Source organism: Copadichromis virginalis, linkage group LG6 (genome assembly GCF_057382275.1).
Source record: "Copadichromis virginalis isolate Kocher_CV1m ecotype Utaka linkage group LG6, C_Virginalis_male_GT1.1, whole genome shotgun sequence".
NCBI lineage: Eukaryota > Metazoa > Chordata > Actinopteri > Cichliformes > Cichlidae > Copadichromis > Copadichromis virginalis.
In genome coordinates, this window is record NC_140623.1 from 31210131 (window position 1) to 31234092 (window position 23962).

Genomic DNA, 23962 nt, shown 5'->3' on the forward strand with positions numbered 1-23962 from the left:
ACAGGAAAAGAGGGATGTTACGCTGCAGAAACGTGACCTGCTCTATAAACTTTGCTGTCATCAATCTGTATTATGTGCCTTTTAGGGAAGTCACAGGACTTCTGAGCTAAAAAAGAAAAAAAATGCAATCCTGCTCAATCTGGCAAAACATTCAGCTAACCCTGCAAGGCTGAATATTTTTACTCAGCACCCATTTTAAGCTTTTACTGCACATCAATTCAGTATTTCTGTTATAATTTATTGTACAGTGTTTGCAGCAATCACACTAATCAGAAAGTTGTACGAATATTAAAATAAATCTTTTTTTTTCAATTGTCAGACAGAATTTTCAAACATGGTAGCAAAAAAAAAAATCAAGATGGGAGAATAAGTATTTGATCTCCTACTGAGTTTTATGTGCATCAGAGAAGTTTTCCACAGAGCAGTTAAAAGAAACAATGTGCTTTTAAATTATATCAAATAATGAACGCATATATATACAAAACAGGACGACTGTTTTAACTGTATTAAGGTGTAAAGGAGCCAAGAAAATTGCTGTTGAAGATAAGGACAAATTACCAAATTACCTGTTTGACAAATGTGGAACACCAAGCTGCGGTAGAACTGGAAACCCCTACCCTGATTTAACCTAAGATTGAATCTACAGTAAAGTGGTCTGCACATGTATTTAAGAATAAGAAGACAGAGCAATTGCCTAAGTCAACAGCTAGTAGGAGGTCATTACTTACTCCCTGTAATGCACACTCTGCACTGTGAAGAGCTTTGAAACCAGCTTTAACCATGATGAAAAGCAGCTGAGAACAGGACCTCTTTCTTCTTCAGGAGTTTAGAAGGAAAATGGGATTTAGAGATTGATCTGTATTCAACAGTGAAGGATCTGTCGTCCAAGTGTTTGGACAACTGCATTTTTGAATGATTCTGGAACACAGCCAGCTACCATGAGGTTTCGATGATTTGCACAATTCCAGTAATGCCAAAATAGGAATTTAGTTTTAATTATATTGAGGGAACAGCTGAAGGTTTTAATGTTAGATATGATATGACAAACTGCAGACAGATTGATGGAGTTAAAAGAATTTGGAACCACTGTGTTTTCAGAGATGACAGATGGGATGTGACAATAAGTACTTTTCTATGAAGAAACAAGGGAAATCCTTGAACTTAGTGGGACTGTTTCTCTGTAAACTAATTACCATTCAACCCAGCAAGTTATTGTGAATATGATGGGTACTGACAGGTTTATAGTTGTGTATTTCCCCCATTAAATCAAAGGGAACATTTTTGTTTTGTTTTGTATGTACACACAGACATAGACAGTACAAATTACTGTAGGTTAATTGAACATGTAAAGGTTAGGCGTAGCTCGAACTTCTGGCTAAGGTATGTTGATAAGAGCCATCAGTCAGTCAGCATGTTTATGTGAACTTGTGCAAGTCTGTAAATGAGAGAAATACAATGACAAAGGATGAAAAAGAAGACATGTCCTCTCTTGTCACTTCTGCGAAAACCATCCTCATTATTGCTACAAAGGTCTTTCTGGTTGTTTTGTTACTTCATTGTCATGAACTGACTGCAGGCTGGATTGAACCACCCACTGCCTGTAAGACTAAAATTGCATGTTGGCACAATTTACAGGAGATTTACTCATTCTGCTGAATTTGTTTAATTGTCATCTGATATTTGTTGTCAACAAGGGATTGGTCTTTACACATATATTCCTTTTTATTGCACTGGTATAAAATAAAATCTGAATGTACAAAGCATAAAATCGAGTCATAAAGACCAGTGAATCCAGCTGAAGCTGGGCTTAAGCTATTTCAAGAATTGCCTCTCTAATTTTTTTTAGAGTCTTATGATAAGATTACAGTTTACTTTCCCCGGTGGAAATGAATTTATGTCACAACCTTTTTTCCAACTGCACCTATGGAACTGGTAGTGATTCATGAAAAGGTCTTCTAACTTAATAGACAAATCAGTAAGACATAGGGAGCGCTTAGGGAGTCCTACTATCAGTTTCATTGGATTTATTCTCACAAAAATACTAAGGCTACACTGCACTGAACGCTTTTCCTAAAATTGCCGTTCCTACTCTTTAATATTGCACCTTTTCTTGTTCACTTTATTTTAATCCAGGTATAAATTCTGTGTGAATTCTGACTTTTTATGAAGGACAAAAAAACAATTAGGAACATCAGATCAGTTCTCTGAAATCATCATAGATTTAAACGACTTTATATTCATACCATCTGTAATGATTTATTTAATCTGGTTTATATTATTTACGTTTTAGATTTTCTATCGGTGCTTTCTTCTACAGGGTATGTGGCACCTTTACACTACTTGTAAAGTGACAAGTAGACCTTGGGGAAAGAATGTTATATCACCAAGGTGATGCTACATTTATATACGTCTCTGTGTGTATGGCTTCAGTGCACATGAGTCATCATTTATAATGTACAGAGTGCACACCCTTGAGAAAACCTCCTCACTTTTTCTGTCTCTCTCTCGACACTTTTGCTAGTGCACTCTCTGCCACTGATGCCCTTTCTTTCGCTCTGTCTTTCTCTGTCTCCAGTTCTCTCTGTCTCCAACTTCCTTTGTGTCTCAGTTTTTCTTCCTCTTTTTCCCATGTGTGTATCTCCCTGTTTCCTTTCATCTTTACTTCCTTCCTGCCACATGTTTCTGCATCTCTCCCAATTTATCTCTCTTGCGCATTGTTTACCCAGTGGCAGTCTGCAGTGACTGACAGCATACAAACAAAGAGTTTTTGGCTATGGGCTAAAGGCTACACACAACCAAGCACACTCACTTAGTCTCACTTACAAAGAAGATTTTACAAGTCATGTAGGAAATTTGCACACATCCATCTGCTCACTGACACTTAAATTCACATACTGAATGTAATACATATCATTGCTGAAGCAGCAAGGTGATGCAGTAGTTAGCATTATCACCTCACTGCAAGAAAGGTCAAGGTTTGAACCGCTTGATCTGGGGCCTTTCTACTTGCAGTTTGCATGTTCTTCCTGTGCCTGTTCCATCTAGTTTAGGTTTTCTGGCTTACTCTCACAGACATGTCAGGACTGTAAATTGGCCCCTCTTGACCCTAAGTTGTATAAACGCTTAAGAAAAATGGATAGACAAATGTGAGTGCTATGCGTTCTGCCCTTACACAAATGCACACATTTCTCTATCAGTATATTTATATATCACACTGCTGCAATCTGCTGCACTGTTGTATCATCTAGAGGCATACTTAGACATACACTAAACACTTGAGATGTGCAAAAGCACACAGTTTCACTGTTGGCTGCTATATACATGTTTAATGATAAATAGACTTAAATCCTATAAACTCAGCGCCTAATTTCACTCAGTGCTCAAGAAAGGATGTTTTTATATCCCCACATAAACTATTACAGATACAAAGAAGTTATATTTCAGGTGTGTATTAGAAATGTAGCAGCTGAGCTAGCGACTGGACTTTTCAAAGGTTTATGAAGATATTCCACTTCTCATCCAAGAGGCTTATTTAGTTCTAAAACCACAAGGTGGAGAGTCTCAGGTATTTAAAGCCTAGTGGGGGTTGTCCCTTAGGAGTCATTGATCCACTATTAATCATGTGCACCATCAATTAATACCTGGGACTCTCCACATTTTGGTTTTAGACCCGAAGAGGCCTCTTAGATGAGAGGTAAAACATCTTCAAAAAACTTAAAGAAGTTCAGTGGCTTTCTTTTCAGGCTCCTTCCTGAATGACTAAAAACTTACACAGACAAAATCTAACAACTTTTACAATTTTGTACTAAGGTTTAACCTGCATAAACTGATTTATGTTAATTTGTTTTTACTGCCACCTGCTCTTATTTAAAATAACATTATTGTACCATACCATTATTGTAACCATAGACGTGAACCGGACACACAGACTGTTGTCAGTTTAGGTGGGCTCTCATCTACCCATAACACAAGACGAAGGACATGTGCAGAGACAAATAATGCATCCGGATATTAACATGGACAGCAGCACACAAGCATCTACTATAACTTGTCTGTCAGCAGTGAAGCCAGTAATATTTTCCACTCTGTTTGATATTCAGGTCATATCAGTTCCAGGCAGACAAGTGACCACGTAGTAGGCATGGGATTTCAGCCATATCAACAGTCACTTGTCATTCAAGATAGCCACTGTCACGCACTATTTTTGTTATGTTGTAGTACAGATGTGTAACATGTTGAAAGTACACTGGCTATGCAGTTACATAGCCATTACTACTAAATGCCTGCTCACAAATAATTTATGCATCGTTATACATTATTCTGTTTTCTTATCCTCTTCTCTTTATTTTGTTATGCCACCAGTGGAGGACAGAGAAATGTCTCGGACAGGGTTGAAAAAAAATGGCAGAAACAAAGATTGGGCAGAAAAGAAGGACAGAAATGGATGGGTGATGGATGAAACCAGACATATTTTGTCACTTGTTACTCACTGTGTCACTCAAAAATCAGATGCATCACAGACAGTAAAATACTGAACTTTGTCCCTTTATTTTCTGCCTGTTTGCCAACAATGGATCAATATAAACTCTGTGGATGAAAGTAGATGTATTTTTGTTATGCTTGTCACTCAGAAACAATCCCAACAGTGGAAGAAGACATGCTCTCTGTGTGGGTGCTCTTTGGAGGCAAATGATTGGCAGACTGGGGAGCTAGTGGCCACAGGATCCAGCAATGATGATCTGTCACCCACAAACCATTAAACCAGTCACATATGTGGTATCCAGGGTAGGATGGATGCCGGTCACCTAGTTTATTTTGGTCTGCGAGTGAAGGGTGTGAAGCAATATAGACTGACGCACTGACTCTGCAGCAAGACATCATGTCATATGAGTTGCTAATAATAATTTAAAGAAGGCGATACAGATGTAATGTCATTGTTACTCAAATACAAAAAATAAAAAATAAAATGAGAAAAATATTTTTTGGAAAGTTTGGTTTAGGTTCTTTTTCACAGCATGATTTTTTTTCTGCATTTTCATCCTTTCAGTGGTGGTTGTGTTCTAGTCATGCTTGTCATGTTTTGAACGCTAAAAAGCATTACTCGAGTCACATAGACACACAAAAGTGGTTTTACTTCCAAATTCTGCCTTCATTGAAGTGAGTGAGTGAAAGATGTGATTGAATATGACACAGTGTTGGCTTTCAGTAGAGTATGTCTTTGCAACTCCAGGCAATGTATGAGGTTTCAGTTTTTTTCTGATATAAACCATGCCATGCAACATCACATCACATGTGCATCAAGTGTAATTTAAACTCAGAATGTAGTGAATTGCTGCTAAATCAGCTGTGGAATTGTATTGAATGGCATGGTTATTACAGAAATGTATTAACAGCTTCCAGTGACTTGATTTAGGCTTAATGAGAATTACAGCTAACATTGCCCATTATTTTGTGTACTCTATAAAAAAAACTATAAAAATGTTTCATCTGCTAGCACACTTATGCTGGACAAGGCTGTTGACATGGATGGCAAATGGAATGTAGCGGCTCAGATCAGACTAGGATCACATAACAGGGACTACTGTGTAAACTATATATATGTTATAGATAAAATGTGGTGGCTTCTCTGGCTATAGAGATATTTATTATCCCTAGACTTACATAAGGCTTCACTTCATGTAAGTCAAGCAGCCTTTCAAGAGTGAGTTGACATACTCATACCACAAGTTCTACTGGGCTGTGGTTATGTTTTTCATCTTGGGATTTTGACTAGCATTCCCTAAAGTACTTTGGCCCTCAGGCATGTTTTCATGAGCAAACTCTGTTGAAAATAGTATTACTCTCTTCAGGTATTCAGGGAGAAGGATTGAAGTCATGCCAGCAGATTCAATAGCAGACATCAGCCCTGTATTGCCCTCTCACTGAAGTTTGCACCCTTAACCAAAGTTTAGAAATGCAGTAATATAAGAAGATTAACATCCAGTTTTTTCATTAAAAAAGAAAAAAAAAGAAAGGAAAAAAAGGAAGAAAGAGGGACTTTTGCTGAGTTTGTTCAGGTTGTCTGTGAAGGTTCTCAGTCATCCAGGTCATCGTAGTCAAAGGAGCTTGCGAAGAAAAGCGTCTGGACTTCTTTAAGTTACTTGAAGACGTTTCACCTCTCATCCGAGAAGCTTCTTCAGTTCTAAGGTCAAATGGTGGAGAGTCCCAGATATAAACCTAGTGGGAGTATCCCCCCACAGAGGGACAATCGCCTAAGCCAAGGTGTGAAATTGGATGTGGGTCCCAATCAGCCAGAGTTTCGGGTGAGCTCATTGTGAAACCTGGCCCCAGCTTATCATGCGAATTCCTGAGATCAGATGGCCCAGGATGTGAGTGGGCATTAAGGCGTCTGGGAAGGGATCTCAAAACTGGATTATAGATGGCAGAGAGTTGGTGTCGTAAACCACCGCCTCTGTTCAAAGATGGTCGCTCACAGTGGACATAGATGGCTTCTTTCACTCCTCTTTCAAACCATCTGTCCCCTCTGTCCAAAATGTGAACATTGGCATCCTCGAAAGAGTGTCCTTTATCCTTCAGATGCAGATGGACTGCTGAGTCTTGTCCTGTGGAGGTGGCTCTTCTGTGTTGTGCCATGCGCTTGTGAAGTGGCTGTTTGGTCTCTCCAATGTAGGGGTTTGGGCATTCATCGCTGCACTGTACCGCATACACCACATTGTTAAGTCTGTGTTTTGGCGTTTTGTCTTTCGGGTGAACCAGTTTTTGTCTGAGCGTGTTGCTGGGTCTGAAATACACTGGGATGTCATGCTTGGAGAAAACCCTCCTGAGTTTTTCTGATACACCGGCTACACAGGGGATGACAATGTTGTTGTGTCTGTCCTTCTTATCCTCCCTCGCTGGTGTCTGGTCTTCTTTTCTGTGCCTCTTTGCTGACTCTAAGAACGCCCATTTAGGATAGCCGCACGTTTTGAGTGCTTCCTTTACATGTGTGTGTTCCTTCTTTTTTCCTTCAGGCTTAGAGGGAACATGTTCTGCCCAGTGGTGTAGGGTCCTAATTACTCCAAGTTTGTGTTCCAGAGGGTGATGGGAGTCAATGAGGAGGTACTGATCCGTGTGTGTGGGCTTCCGGTAAACTTCGATGTTGAGGTTGCCGTTCTCTTCAATGTGCACAGCGCAGTCCAGGAAAAGCAAACAGTTGTCCTTTGTGTCTTCCCTGGTGAACTTGATGTTTTTATCCACAGCGTTAATGTGCGCAGTGAAGGATTCCACTTCTTGTGTCTTGATATTGACCCAGGTGTCGTCTACATATCTGTACCAGTGGCTGGGTACTCTTCCTTTGAAAGAGCCAAGAGCCTTCCTTTCCACTTCCTCCATGTAAAGGTTGGCTACAATAGGTGACACGGGGGAGCCCATGGCACAGCCATGTTTTTGTCTGTAAAAGCCTTCGTTGTATTTGAAATATGTAGTGGTGAGGCAGAGGAGCTGTCTTCTTGTAGTTGTTTTCTGACAGTCTCTACTGCCTCCGTGGTGGGTATGCAAGTGAAGAGAGAGACTACATCAAAGGACACCATGGTTTCATCTGGATCCAGGGTAAGTTTCTGGACCTTGTCAGTGAAGTCGGTGGAGTTCTTGATGTGGTGTGGGGTGTTCCCCACGAGAGGAGCAAGGATGGTAGCAAGGTGTTTTGCAATGTTATAAGTGGCTGAGTTTATGCTACTGACTATGGGTCTGAGTGGGACAGCTTCCTTGTGGATTTTAGGAAGTCCGTAAATGCAGGGTATGGCATCCCACGGGTAAAGCGGTGATATGTAAGGCGGTCAATGATTTTGTCCTTTTCAGAGTCTTGAAGGCAAGATATAACTTTCTTTTTGTAGCTGCTTGTGGGGTCTCGCTTTAAGGCTTCATAGGTATTGTTGTCACTGAGGAGAGTAGTGATCTTTGTATGGTAATCTGTAGTGTTTAGGACCACGGTGCATCTTCCCTTATAGCTGGTAAAACAGTGATGTTGTGATCTTTGCTCAGGGAAGCGACGGCCTTCTTTTCCTGTATTGTGAGGTTGGACGGAGGGACTTTGGCACTGGAGAGGGTGGCTGAGACTTTCATCCTGATTTGCTCTGCTTCTGTCTGTGATAATTTATTAATCCGTATGGCAGATTCTGTGGCTGTGATGAGGTCCACTATGGGCAACTGTTGTGGAGAAATGGCGAAATTGAGTCCTTTGGCTAATACTCTCTTTTCAGGTTCAGTGAGATTCCTGTCTGTTTAGGTTGAAAATACTTAATCTCTTGAAGATGATTTGTAAGCACTGCCAACAACCTAGTACATGACTCCTACAGACTCCTGCAGATGTTGCATAAATGCTGAAACGTGAGATTGCTGCTAGCATCAAAATTGCAGTAAATCTGATTCTGTTTTACCTGGGCCAGATTATTTTATTATAACCCCACAACACCACTGAGATGCAGAAGACTCACAGTCTTCTACAACATGGATGCACTATTGATTAAATATGATCTCTTTGTTATGAAGGCAAATAAATGACGGCAGTTGTTCTGAATATCTGCAAGTCAATATTAGCATTTCTGTGCTTCTCACTTGGTACCTTTAAATAGTCCCTGTTCAGACTATTTAGCTAATGCAGTACATGAATGTGGGGGCTGAACCGCTGTTGGGATTTGTGTGTTGCTTTCAAGATGTAGGCTTTACCCTTGAAACCAAGTCGCTGTAGATTCAGACAGTATGTCTTCCCACGACTAGTTTTGCTTCTCTTTTGAAATAAAAACAATACTGGGCTACCAGTGATTGTGGAAACACCCTCAAGGTGCCTGAAATTTTAGCACCTTGTACAATATAAATGAATGTATTATACATGTTTAACAACTGAGAAGCTAGTTAAAACATTTTTTCATTATTGTTAATGCAGACTGCTGTGTTTTTATAAAGTATCTGTTGAGTTTTGTTTTCTGGTTGTAGTTCATTTGTCTTTCTTTCCTCCCCATTTCTCTTGTGTTTCCTCCTTGGCATCTTTCTGTCTGTAGTGTTCCCTTATCTATTGTTACTTCCAATTTAATTTTGATAATTGCTTTTCCTTCTGCATTCAGGTCAATATTAGCTCCCTTCGTGTACATATGTGTCTTCATTTTCTGGTTGTTGGTTTATTTGTTCATCTTGCTTTATGTTAGTTTGTACCCTGCCTAATACATTGGGCTTGTTCTTTACACAAACCCAGTTCAAATTGTTAAAGAAGCGTGTGAGTCCTCTGAAGTAGTTCTTGGACTGGTGAAAACAGCAAGCAACAGAGCCAGGCCACTTCTGCAGTAGATTTGTTCACTGTCAATACGATTAAGTTAAATAACACTTCCTATTAGTGGTCCAAACCGATCCCACTCCACGGTTCGGCACGCACGTGATCCGAAGATTCGAAAAAGAAAAAAAAAGTATGTGTATGGTGCGCGTGGTGGGTCTGTCAAGATGGTAGTTATGGCCAACGCTAGTAGTGGAGGAGCAGAGGAGTTTGCGGCATTTAAGCAGCCCTTTGCTGCCCAGTCCGACCGGGCTAAAGCTATTACAAAAGCTACTGGGGTGTTTAGCTGCAGACGGGAGGCCGTATTCCGTTGTGCAAAACAAGGGGTTTAAACTGTGATGAACGTGCTTGAGCCACACTATGATATCTCGTTGCGCGTCCACTTCAGTGTGACAAGATCGTTCCAAGCATGTATGAGCAGGAGAAGTTTAAAGTTATGGCTGAACTGTCCCAGGCATCTTCTGTTGCCCTAACTACAAATGGGTGGACCTCCAGGGCAACGGAAAGCCACGTGACCGTGACTGCTCGTTATATCACAGCGGAGTGGTAGATACAAAGCCCTGTACTGCCCTATAGATTACATTAGATTAGATGAAACTTTATTTATCCCTCGGGTGGGTTCCTCCGGGAAATTCAGTTTCCAGCAGCACAGCACCGACAGAAGTTGCAGAATGTGAGCAGAAATATACCATATATACACATATATAAATACAGAGAATACAAAAGGGATAAATAGAATAAATAGGAATAAGAATACAAGGGAACGGCACATTTCAAGTATTGTGAGTCCAGAGGTGGGACCAAGTCATTGTTTTGCAAGTCTCAAGTAAGTCTCAAGTCTTTATCCTCAAGTCTCAAGTCAAGTCTCAAGTAATGTCAGGCAAGTCAGAGTCGAGTCTCAAGTCACTGGTGTAAAAGTCCGAGTCAAGTCACAAGTCTGAAACTTTGAATTTCAAGTCCTTTCGAGTCTTTAAAAAAAAAAAAACGAAAAAATAATGTTGCAGTTATGCTAAATGTAAATATTAGACCATGTAATTTTAAAATCTGTGTTTTTCTCAACACATGACAAAATAGTGAACTTAGAAAATATACACAAATTGTGAAATTGCACCTCTTTAAAATGCAGCTCAATTAAACCTAGCTCCAAGAATAATTTTCACCGACAGTTCTGAGATAAGCTGCATGTTATTTTTGGATGCGGTTGTAGGACCAGCTTTAAAATCGCATGACAAAAATATCATACACATAAAAAAAAAAACTGTATCACCAACGTAGCCTGTACAACATTTGCTAGTTAGATGAAGTCAGCTATCTCATCTTAGCATATTTATATGCATATTTATAATCATACGGTTCTTGGAGTGAGTGCATACACTCATGAAGTTTAGTAACTTCAGGTCACTGCAACAAGCCCAGGTACAGTTTACCGACGGATGGGTGCAGGACCTTGAAATGCACCGTGTAGAAAGTAAAGACCATCGTACGTATCATAAGTTTACCAGTCTCACAAATTGTCTTCATAAATACACATTCGTTAACCGTTTATTAATAGGACCTTTGAGCTCAACGGTAATTAATTAGTAGTGGAAATAATTTCTGGTACCCATCACAGAAATGTAGCAGTGACAATAATATTGTATGCTGTAATCGTACTGGGCAATTAGTGATACAAAAAACCTGTTTTATCCTGTGAATAAAAGTATATGTTTTTGTCAATGTACCATAATAACAGAAGCGAAACGCAATATTGTGTCAGGACAATTCACTATTTATGCACAATAAATAAAGGAGCATAGCGCGACAATTTCTGTTCAGCGCCAGACTTGCTTGTAACCTATATCACCAATTATGTTATGAAAATGACGTATTAACTACTACAAAACTCTGACCTTTGTGGGAATGCTTGGAGCAGACTAACCTGTGAGCTGGAGTGTTCTGGGACGTTATATTTGGTCTTTGAATGGCTGCAATCCAGGCCATCCGTCGCCTCTTTGTTACTTCGGAAACATGGCTCGAACAATTTCTCTTCAACGACGTAATCCGATAACAACCGATCTCTTTACCCGTCGGCTTCCCGTGGCTGTCATGCGACCGGCTATTGCAGTTAATAATACAACGGCTTCTTGCCATTTTTGTGTTTCTTTTTATCGCTGTGTGACTGATTTCAATTGAAAGCCTGCGTGCGCTAGTACCGCTTGCCACGAGTTCCCAGAATCCTTTGCGGTTCTACCCGTGAATGACGTCACATTTTCAATCTCTATATAATATGCATGTTAAATTTTATATTTGGGGTAAAATATCAAGTCTTTTCAAGTAAACCGGTTCAAGTCCAATTCAAGTCCCAAGTCATTGGTGTAAAAGTCCAAGTCAAGTCAAAAGTCTTAGAACATTTTTTCAAGTCAAGTCAAAAGTCATAAAATTAATGACTCGAGTCTGACTCGAGTCCAAGTCATGTGACTCGAGTCCACACCTCTGTGTGAGTCTATTACACCGTTGGATATTAACAAAAACTATTGCACAGTGAAAAGGCACTACAGCTACTTGTTCCCCCCTCCTTTGTCCCTGTTTCCCCTCCCTCTCCCCTCCAGCGAGGAGTTAAACAGTTTAATGGCGTGTGGGACAAAGGACTTTTTAAGTCTGCTGCATGGTCCTTGACTTTGGGAGAAGCAACCTGTCACTTGTTGTGGAAGTTTTCCATTTAAATAAAGCCTGCAGACGAGCGGTGAGCGGTAGCTAACATTCTTTAATCAAAACACACAAAGAACAGAAAACCAAGCTTATGGAGAGCCTACATGACCGCGGGGCAGACGGTCAGCAGAGTCTCCCTGAGCCTAGCATGGCTCTCAGTTAAATACCTTCTCCAGGAACAAAAGGCAGTACACAGCTGTTTCACATCTTAAGGTTCACACTCCCTTGCTACCTCCCAGAGTCCTCAAAGAGACAAAAGACTCTTCCTGTGGAGCTGTCTGCTTCCCCCAACTTCCTTACTAGACCCCCACCATTTGTCTTAATGTATGAGTGTGAGACTTGTTAAAATCCAGTGGCACCAAGGCATCATACAATAAAATAATGTGATTAATACATAAGTCAAAGAAATTCCTATACACACTGAACAGAATCTTCTGGTTGGTTATGGCCATGTGCAGAGGATGTAGAGGCTGCCCAGCATGGTCCATAATGTCCATATTGCACCTTAATTTGTTTTTATATAAGTGCGTGGAATGAGTCTTCAGTTGAATGTTTTTTAATAGGCAAAAAATACTTAAATAAGTAAATGACGAGTCGAATTTTTGTCTTTTTTTTTCTATTTTTGCTGATCCGAAAATTGATCCGATCCGTGACTTAAAACCGTGATCCGATCCAAACCGTGAGATTTTTGATCCGTTGCACCACTACTTCCTATTCAAGATACTTTTTTCAATTGTTTGGATTCTGCTGTTACCTTAGATAAACTTTAGCTAAACCTTGTTTGCTAAATGTCTGTATGCGTGTGGGAGGTGATTTTTAAAGCATTTTTTAAAAATAAAACCACATTTTGTGTTATTTCTAGCTTCATATGTGTAACTATAAATGCTTGAGAATACCTTGGGTGTTGTCCAAATATAATAATGACATTTTAATTACCCAACTGCATTGGCATTTATTGACTATTAAATTAAGAGGAAGGAGCTATTGACAAGAACAGTGCACATTATTATTTCTCTTTTGTCTAAGGTTCTAAACCTGCTATGTACAACTATAGTGAGTAAAGGATTAACAAGTAAAGTAAAATGAAAGATGAATAGAGGAATAGGAAGAGGTTAAAATAGAAGGAATAATCTGGAACAGCATTGTAAAACCTTGAATTAATGTGTAGTTGAGAGCAATACTACAGATAAGGCTACTGTCACGCCAGATACTTTTTCATGGACTGCATCTCGGTGGTCCTTCGAGCTGATGTGGTAGAGACAGTTAATAGTCCTTTTTGCACACGTCCTTTTTTTCCTTCTCTTCCCACTCACTGTCAGAACTTCAGCTTTCAGCGAGTTATACTTAATGGAGGAAACAGAGTGACTTCTTTTTTTTAAGTTACAGGTAATTTAAATTGCATCATTTCAAACAGCTCAGCACATGTTAGTTCGGCACTGAATGCCTGCAATAGATATAGTTACTTTATTTCCAAAGGGGAAAAAATGATGGAAAAAGATGGAAAAAAGTGAGAGAGCAGTGGAGAGGAGAGATTGTTTTTAAAGGTAGGGATTGCTGAGCAAGCCCAACTGTAAATTTAAAGCTTACATGTACAGTTTGGTCCTAATTTATGTTGTTGTTTTTTTGTTCTTTTTTGATTGGGTTTTTTTGTTTTTGTTTTAAGCAGGCACTGGGTCGGATGTGTTGACATTATACAGATCCAGAGAGAAACACACCTGGCAACAAATTAAATGATAATAACTTCATGTTATTCAAATTTATACCAGAGAGTAAATGCAAGCTAAACTAGGTAATTAGCAGTACAGTTTTCAGTGATGCATGCTCAATCATCTAGGGAAGGAAATCCCAAAAAAGTCAATTCTATTCAACTGGACGTAACGTTTTCAGTGGGAGAAACGTTTCACCTCTCATCCAAGTGACTTCTACAGTCAGAGACTGAAGTAGCTTAAGGGAAGAAATGGAAACTATTGCAGAATTTTGCAACTGTGAAATTGTGCTAGAACTATAACTTCCAAGCAAAAAGGAAGTGTTTCTGTCATATTTATATATGACAGAAACAGATATATATAAATCATTGACTGGAAGGAGTTTTAATGGAGTTCATTTACATTTACTATTTTAAAATAACTGCCCAAATAAATGCCTAAATGTGTTTTAATATACTTGCAGACTAATAGGAGTTGGTTCTGGAAGGACTTTGAGAGGAGTCATCAGTTTAAACTGATGATACCTAATTCCCCGTTTTTGCTATTTTGGCTTGGAGGTGTTGAAAAGAAGCAATAATGCTTCATGTAACATCTGCTTATGTGTTGTAATAAGCATTCAGCTAAATCAATGAAGAGCAATAAACCTCAGAGCACTAGTAGCACAGGTAGCTGATTAAGCTGGAGCTTTAAAAATAAATTATTAAGTGACTCGATTTCAATTTGAGTCGGATTTTCTACGCTGCACTGCCACACTGGAACCTAAGCTTTCCCCACCTGCCAAATTCCACTCTAACCCCTGAGGATAGCTCTATCAATAACAGTCTTAATTCCATTATAGTGGAGTTAAGACTGTTATGATTGATGTTCTGTGCTATGAACATTAATCTTTCTTAAACTAAAATAACCTATGCAAAGTTTAGGCAGAATTGCATAACAGAAACATGGAGACTTGTTGAAGTATTGAAACAAGTTAAATGATGAATTTCTAAAAATATACATTGATCTTGCACTCATTAAACCTCAAAATAATACACGGGTCCTTTCAGTAATGTGAGTTTTCGGCGCTCCAATGTCTTGAAAGTCGCTGACAAGTTTTTTTGAATTATTTGTCCAATTGTGAGTGGCAAGCATTCATCTAACCACTGAGCCTTGCAGGATTATTTCTTTTCTCTCCCCATTGACCTAACACTTTAGATTTATTTTATTTTATTTTTTTACAACAAGAGTGAGTGGGGTGACAGCTGTGGGGCAAGTAGACAAACACAAGTGTGAGAAGTGTCACGGTCTCGCTGGCAGACCGTGGGGATGTGGGGAAAGGAGGACCCAAAATGCAGGACTCTACAGTGCAACAGTGTTTATTTACAGTGGTGACAATCCGAACAACAATAAATCCCCCCGTGCGATCCCAACTCCCGTTCCGTGTCTTCTCCTTTATCCCGTGCTCCGTGCTCTGTCTCCGTTCCCTGTGTACTCTCCGTGTGCTGCCTCCTGGTCGCCACAATTCCTCCTGAGGAAACACGCATACCAAAGGCAGCCGTGAGTACAAAACCTAACAGTAGACTTGCACTAACCTTGCACAATACACTTAAGACTGACGGGAAGTCACTCAACGATCCAGCGTCGAGGAGCTCTCAGCCACACTGTTTTGAAGCTCCTCTGACGAGGCTTGATCGGCGCCAGGTGTGTGTGGATTCCTGGGTGGGACCGGTCAGCTGGCAGGGCCACACCCACCAGGCCTAAAAGTGCCTGCCACGACCGCACCCTCACATACACAAGCACACACCCCTAAACACCTGACAGTACACCAACACGGAAAAACAGGACAGCAGACACAACCATAATAACAACAACCACAATAATGATAATAATAATAATAATAATAATAATAATAATAATAACTACAATAGTAGTCCACACTGCTCACGGACCCCGAATCCCTGGAACTGGGTCCGTGACAAGAAGGCATTAAACCTTTGCTGTCATTTGTCAGTCAGACTGTCTCTCAGGCTATAGAGGTGAAGTGGGGCACAGCTGTTGGTGAAAGCAAGGTGATGTTAACTGCACTTGTCAGCTTGTCCCTTTGTGATATTCTGTGCAATTTGTGTGGATGAGTGGTTTGTGTGGACTGGGCAAAGCAGCAGGAAACTCTTTGCTGTCATTTGTCAGTCAAAGGTGATTCAGGACGCAGGTGGGGGCTCACACAAAGGAGACAGAGCAAGTGCATCATTTGTGGACACTAAGGGATGTCTATTCGTGTGCAGCTGTGGTCAACGCAACCCAGTACTTAAGAAAGGTTAATATTTGTCATCCTGTGTAGAGCAGTCTCTCCCCTGTAGCTACATCATCATAACAGAAAGTTCACTTACTAAAGAAAGAAAAGCCCTTCCAGAACGTGGGGCCAGGGTAAACCCTTAACAGGCTGACAGTTCATTCAAAGAGAGACAGACAGACAACCACACACATGCATCCACATTTACAGCCAATTTAGTATCTAACCATTTCTTGTAGACACAGGAAGAAACCAGGAGGTTTGCACCCACAATGCTTTTGGCTCGAGATGACAGCGCCACTGCATCACGATGCGTTTAGATTACAAAACTTGATTAAAGTTCATACTATTGCATGAGAGTGGTTGGAACTTTTAGTTCAAGGTTAGTTTAACTATCTGTTTTTATGCTTGGTATTGATCTGGTGCCTTAGGTTATAATAGAAAATGTTAAATGGTCAGTTTCAACTGCACCTTCAGTATACAATAAACAACTAATGTAAACAGAAATGAAAAGACTTCACATTCTGAGAAAAAGAGACATTAAGTCAAGCTGTCTAGCTTGTTTCTCTAGCCTGTCAGAGCTGCTGGAATGCCAGCATATTTTGAAGACACTATCTTGGAACAGTACTGTAATTACTAGTGTGTTTAACTTGAACTCTGTCAATTTCTTATTTCTGTGTTGAGAACTTTGTTAGGGTTGTTTTTTAAAAAAGTAATACATTACACCACAGAGAAAGTAATTCATTACATTACATTACTTTATTGTTACGGTGTTCAATTAACAGGTACAGCTATGGTCGCACACATCAACACGAATAGTATTGACACCACCACTGGTATTGGATCAATACCAGCATATGAACCTTTTCGTGGTGACTGTCATGTCTACTTTATTTATAGCCTATAGAATATTTAAATAACGAAAACTGACCCAGAGTGTTCAGAGTGTTATAGAGATACAGAGGTACAGTCTCCAAAAAAACTCAGTTACTGATGCAGCTCATAAATCATGACACACTGCTATTCCTTACATAAGTTACCCTTATAGGTAAAACGTATCAGTATCGCTTCTAGCAATACTGGCCCTCTATTTACTTATTATCAAACTGATACAAAAACTTCTAGTACTGCACAGCACTACCGCTGATTTTAGCACAAGTGCTCAAGAAGAAGAAAGCTTGTTTGATTGACTTTTGTTTTCTTTCTATCTGCTTGATATGCAGATAAAATAATCATAGCAACGTGAAACTTCTGACCAGAAGCACAGTAGAAGCCTTGCAGTTTAAAATATGCCTTTTCATCTGGCTGTGATTGTTATTCCCTCGTCAATCTTCTTGATTCCACATGGTAAGTATGAGAACTGATTGTTCAGTTAACAACAAATACTTCCCAACATGCGGTCTAGCGTATGCAAAATTACTCTAGATTAAAGGAAACAAATAGGAAAGGATGAAAAGTACATTTTGGACTTTATATATTATTAACACATTACATCATTTATGGCTATAATTATGATCGCTTTTATAATAGCGGTTAGTCTCTGACTTTTCTACATCAGTGCTGATAGATGAGAATTGCTGCTGATATTTAACAAAAAAAGGCCTTGTAGGTAAGTGAGCAGTTAAGGAGGTTTAATTCTTTCAATGTGTTTTAGTGTGAAACAGATGGGGAATGTGCTGAGTTTGCATTAACAGCAAATGGCAGCAGCAACAGCAAATTAACAGAGCACATGGGAGAGGAATCCACAATGGCTAATTTTAAAACAGCATGAATTCGATATGTAAGCATGTCTCTAATAATAAACACATGGCTTTATTTTTTTTATTTATTGTACATTAAAAAGCCTGATGTGGAAGTAGGACAATATACTTTTTTAATGTGCAATATGGACAGTTATGGTTGAATTCTTTAGTTACTCTTCAATGACTGCTTTGCTACTTGGCTGTTGTGAAAGCTAACTGGACACCTTGGTAATTTGCAGACATTAAAGCTTTACTTTTAACAAAATTTCAGCTCATATATACAAAACACTTCTCGATAAAGGAAATTACTTTGGCTGCACTGCATGACACGTGTGTGGTTTAACCATTTTAGACTCCATCCTTTAATCTGAGTCTGGCACTGTTAGAGCTGTGCTGGTGCACCATAAAATCGAGTGAGTTGTGTAATATGTGGAAAAAGCAAGCAAGAAAGATAAGAGGTGCAGTGGAAGAGTGAGAGAAGAGAAAGATAACCAATAAAAATGCTATAAGTTCATATTTTTTGCCATACATTCCAGAAGGAGCTCTTAAGCTATTAATGCCTCATGTGAAAAATTGAATGTGACATGGCTTTTGCAGTTTGTAAAAATTCATAGATATGCCAAATTATCACCTAAAAATGGTCATTTATATTACTCACTAAGCATTCACAGAAATTATTTTGAATTCAACTTTTATTCAGTGGTATATCAAAATGAAAAGGTCCAAATTAACTTTTAAAAAAGTTAATATTTTGCCATACAACGCTTTTTTTAAAACCCTCACATAGTGTCTCAGTTCAACAAGCCAAGGAGCAACCAAAGCAATTTTATAGTTTCCCAATTTGTGCATCCCTTAAGCAATTTTTCCAGCTGTTTTTTTCTAACCAAAGGTGACACTGTACTCACTCCCTCTTGCTCTCTGTTTTTCTCTGGGTCTACTTGCTGACATAAAAGGTTGTATGAAAAATTACAACACTCCTGAATATTAGAAGCCCCTGCAAAATAGTTTCCCAGCCTATCCATCATCGCAGGGACACACAGACCTATTATGTGTCTTTGCACGTGCATGTCTATGTTTGGACACTGAAAAGTCATTGTGGTAAACATGTCTTTCGTTTGTATGTGACTGGTGTGGGTGTACTGTGTGCATAACCTTGCACATGGTATTGTTTCATCTAATGGGACAGTTTACTAGTTAACCTCGTCATGATAAGGGAATCCATCATTCCCTTTAAAGGCACTGTGTTGAATAGGACATCTATAAATGTGCACATTCTGTTTACCGTACGTATAGGGAACACAAACACGCCCATTCTAGGTATGTTGCATCAACCCCACAGCACCCCTACCACAGCTATACATGGGATTCCCGACAGGATAGATGTGTGATTGCAAGTAAGGCCATCACACTGTTTCTCTATTAAGCTCTAGTACAGCAGTGTCAATATTGGCCTGGCAAAATGTCCAATTAGAGGTGCTAGGTGGGTTTGGAAAACATGAAGGAGGCTGAAGTTTTTCAGCTTTTCCTGCTGGTGAAGAACTCCCCCATAGCTATTCACACTAAACCAGAGTGGTTAAGTAATAGATAAACAGTTAAATGACAGAAAAATTCATGGGTTTTTTTTACTGTATAGTATAGACATTTTGGTTAAAACAAGAAAATCTTCATCAAACAACAAAAACTTTAGGTTTTATAAATAGAGGACAATCTGGGCAGTGAATTACAGACCGTTTTCTGCTTTTCACACTTTTATCATGTAAAAGAACTGACATATGCTGTTGATATTGCACTTCTTTATCTTAATATAAAATATCCCATGAATTAAGTGTATAGTTAAAAATTGAAGTTTTACTTTGGTCACTAACTCTTCCTACAGGATGAGAATTGGTAAACACATACATCTTCAGCTGCTGAAGGTTCTTATTGATATCACATATTAGACATCTTCATATTCTCTAGCAACCACATAGCACCAAGCTAAAATTATCTTTTTATACTTGTACCTACAACAAAGAAGGTATAAGGCATGGCTTGAAAAATATTACTTTTTTTCATTAATGAATGGTTACTGTTATCCAACTGTTATCCAACAGTAAGGTAGGTAATTATGTATTTATTTGGGGGGGGGGGGGGGGGGGGGTTCATGTATGCCCCATTACTCATTGTTTTCATTGTTTTGTCCTACAAATTTCTCCAAGTTGCTCTTACAACCAACTTGCACTATTACAATTTGAAAGGCTCTGCTGCTTTGCTGTTGCTAACAATTAATGATAATCAATGGGATCAGAATCACTATTTCCATGAACACTTTGTCAAACATTTTGAGCATGAAAAGGAAACTGGAAGCCAAGCAGGCAAGACTAATCTGTTGTCACTGAATAACACATATTTCAGTTGAAGCTGGAAAAGGTTCAATACAGAATGTTTTAGTTCCACCTCTGAAAAAAAAGTCACTTCACAGACTGTCTGACTCATAAAACTTCAAATAGCAATTGCACTGCGAAGTAATGAGACAGTAAGACAGTTGCCATCTCCCCAGCCTCTATTTACTTTGTTTAAAATTTCTTGATCATTTTTCCAATTTTTGTATTTTTTTTACTTCTTTTTTTTAAGCATTTTAACTCATTTCTTTTGATTAGTAAACCCTTCAGAGTTGTTTTTATGCTTAATAACTGAATAACTGACAATAATAACTGCTCAACAACTCTTACGGAATCAAAAAGACTCACCAAACTCTAACAACACTATATTCAACACATCTGTTACACATTTATGGACTCTGCACTCTCCTAACCACCGATCTGCTGACAGATTTTTAATTTGGTGATAGAAAGACATAAGACATGTAAAAATCTTGAACATAGGGATGTCCTCTGGTCTGAGGTGCTGGGGGGACCAGTTAGAGACCAGCAGCTGGACGTCAATGGTTGGACTGGTGGACTACTTCAGTGAAGAGTAGACGACGTCTGGCTCTGGTTTAAAGTCTCTGGTCTTGTTTGGTCTGATGGTTATTTGTCCATAACTGACTTCGTCAGTTGTCACTGCTGAGTAGACAGCAGCTGGATCACTGTCTTTTGTGTGCCACGGACCTTTTTTTTCTTCTTTTTCCTGGATCACCTGTTGAGAAAGAAAAAAGAAAACAAGCAGAAGAAGACGAGAGCAATAGAATAAACAACATCGTGATGATCTATGGGAATATAACAGTAAATACTAAATGTTAAACATTATTGTGCAGCACGTAAGATCGACAGCACACAGTGTGCTTTAAGGTATGAGCATTAACGTGCTTGTTTTTAAAAGGTTCCTTCATGTAATGATCTGCTAGAGGGTGTGGGGGGGCCACAGCCCTGTCCACCAGGGCATGAAGCAGGTATGGAGGAGATCAAAATTCCAGACATCCAGAGGCCCTCAGAACACAAGAGACCAAGGAAGACCAACAGAGGGGCAGCCGTGCCAGTATCCCAGAAAGAGCTGACGAGAGTCCCAGATGAGGGGTCACTCAGCAGCTGCGGAGCATAAGCCAGGGGGGGTTGTAGTGACGTGCCTGGGAGCTCCTCCGGCAGCCAGCTGTGCCAGAGTGCCCGAGCCCCAGGCCGAGAGGCCTGACCCAGGTGGTGTTACCCTTTTCCCTGCGGTGGGGAGATGCAGACCGCCCCGACTCTGCAGCAGCAGGGAGGCCCCACATTCCAGACCGCAGTCGGACGGCCAACTCCTCCTCCTAGCCCTCCCACTCTAGCAGGCCGCAGAGAACGGGGGTGTGAGAAGACTCCAAACCTCCCTCTGCCCGCTCATATGTAGTGTTGATGCATGTGTGTTCTAAGGTGCATTTAAAACCCAGGAGGGCATGGAGCTACCTGCCAGAGAGCAGCAGGTAAGCGCATAGCCCCTCCTGCTGGCCCTCAATGTCTACGTGTATTTAAAATTGAGAGGTGGGCAACGACGTCAGGGGTGAGGTGTACACCCTGATGGTAATTTGAAGTCCGTGTAGCGTGCCCACCCCTAAGATCCTATATGTATATGTTATGAGAGTGTGAGTAATGTGAATGTCTAAGTTGTGAGATAATTGATCTGATATACTACAGGAGCTGCCTTTTTACTCTATTAGAGGCTTGACTTTCTTCATACCCGGCATGTCTGTTTTAAAGGAACTGAATTTAAGCCATTTTTATCAAACATAGTCAGCAAGCTCATCAGAAACATTGCTTTGATGTGAGCAGAAGCACAAGCCTGAAGCTGCTTTTATGGTCGAGCAGAAGTAGGACAGCACGTCTGCCTGCAGTGAGCTTTGTTGTCAGATGGAGGCATTGTACCAAGTATGTGGTACAGCAGGTCTGTGGGCCACTCTTGTAAGGAGAGCAAAGTTATGACATACAAAGTGCAGAAGTGGAACTGAGTGTTAAAAACAATGAAAATTTCCACTGCAGCCTCTGTCTGTGCTTTTGATGCTGTAATTTTTGATCTTTGAAGTTTTTACTCTTCCGGGCGAACTCTGCTGTTGCGCCTTTCTCTATTTCAGCCCACTTGTCAACCAATTGACATTCGACAATCGCTTCTGTCATCTGCTTCCAGCGTCGCATAGTCAGGATCTTGGAGAACTGCATTGGGGCGTGTCTGGTGGGGGGGGGGGGGGGGTGAAACCCCCCCTGCCTCCCGTATCATGTACGCATATAGACACATTCATGAGACCATAAAACCAGATTTAGTCAGAGCAGTGATGCGCATATTTATATAACCCTTAGTTATCATAAGAGCTTTTAGAAATTTAGGGAAAACATTAATTTATAATTATCAAAATCTTTCTTGGCAGTTATTGTAATGGCAATACAAGTTAATAGCAGTTCACAGGCAATGCAAAGTGAAAGAAAGTTCATTTTAGTACAAAGCCTTTCTTAGAAGATGGTTGCCACAACACATCCTTCTTCCAGTTATCCTCTTTTTCATTTGCCAAACTTCATGGATTTCTTTGATATGTCTTTCTGACCAGCTAAAATTTGTTTCTACTGTTTTGTTTCCGTGTTGTAAACTAAATGGTTATCTGCCACTCCATTGCTTTGACTAGGATAAAGCAACTATTGCGTTAGCATAGAAAAACTAGAGCTCTCATGAGACTTTGTTGCTGAATGCCAAATCAATAGAATATGTGTATCCAGCATGACTTTATTTCCAGTTACACATTGTTTGTCATTATTTATTTCATAATTACATAACATAATTGGTGTTGAATCAAATGATAACGTAATAAATGATAAAAAATAATGATTCTCCATTGATAATTAAATATAATATTTATATATTGACCATTGATGAACCCAGGATTTGAGAATAAACGCTGCTTGTCAGTGCCTAATATTACTCAGTATTTGGTATCTACAGAGCCTTAAAAGCTGTCAACATATTTTCAATTATTTCCATTTAAGATCTTCAGGTATATATAATTGTGTCAAGTACTGCTATTCACACTAATTGATAAAGCAAAAGAAAAAAAGCTTAAAATTATTTATTTATCCTCCATGTGTTGCATAGGAGCTTGGATTTTGTAAACTTAGCTCCCTTGTATGTTTGTTTTTATGAAATATATTTATTAGTAGACGAATAAGGGGCATCCACATTAACTATAGGCATTCAAACAATTTTGTGGAAAACACTCCAACTGTGCCAGCATGGGAGTGTTTTTCCCATGCTGACACAGTATGCACAATAAAATGAAGAAAAAAACTGTGTAACTTCTCAGATTACTGTGTGTGTTTGTCTGCTTGTGTGTAATATCATTGTACACTTTAATAATACATTGTTGTGCCCTTTTTAATATATATAATAGACAAGCAAAGCAAAACACTGGATGAGAATTTCATTTGTATTGTTTTGGCTTGTCATTAACTTTTTAAAAACTGTATTTTTCTATCTCGTACCTTTTTCTAGGATGGTATGGGGAATCTCCGGGTGACCAAAGAAGGAGTGAGACTTGAAGGAGTGTCAGAATTCTTATTGCCTTTATATGTGAAAGAGATCCAGTCTCGTAGGGTAAGAACACGTCCATTTGTGTGTGACCATTTGCATGTGACCATTTGGATGTATATGTATATATAACATTATGTGTGTCTGTGCTCTATACTGCTACAAAAAGCCCTGCCCCATTATAGAAGAAAGATATATGAGTTGATTGCGTGCCTCTGTGTACACCTCTGTTTTCCAGCCTCTATAATTAGCAGACATCAGATGGTGTTCCCTGCAGTCAGGGTCTATTTGTTATGTGTGT

The 23962-nt window shown here is 39.6% G+C and overlaps 1 protein-coding gene and 1 long non-coding RNA gene across 2 annotated transcripts in view; one reads left to right on the forward strand and one right to left on the reverse strand.

Annotated features, from left to right (window-relative positions):
* LOC146708102 (zeta-sarcoglycan-like) overlaps positions 1-23962 on the forward strand; it is a 379840-nt gene that overhangs the window by 230039 nt on the left and 125839 nt on the right. Inside the window, exon 3 of the mRNA XM_085459840.1 lies at positions 23626-23727. Coding sequence (XP_085315966.1) covers positions 23626-23727 — 102 coding nt within the window. The remainder of the gene's footprint in view (positions 1-23625; positions 23728-23962) is intronic.
* On the reverse strand, positions 15035-15645 carry LOC146708105 (uncharacterized). Its single transcript, XR_014920919.1, has 2 exons — positions 15292-15645; positions 15035-15202 (listed from the first exon to the last, which is right to left on the reverse strand). It is a non-coding gene; the product is annotated as an uncharacterized LOC146708105 (long non-coding RNA).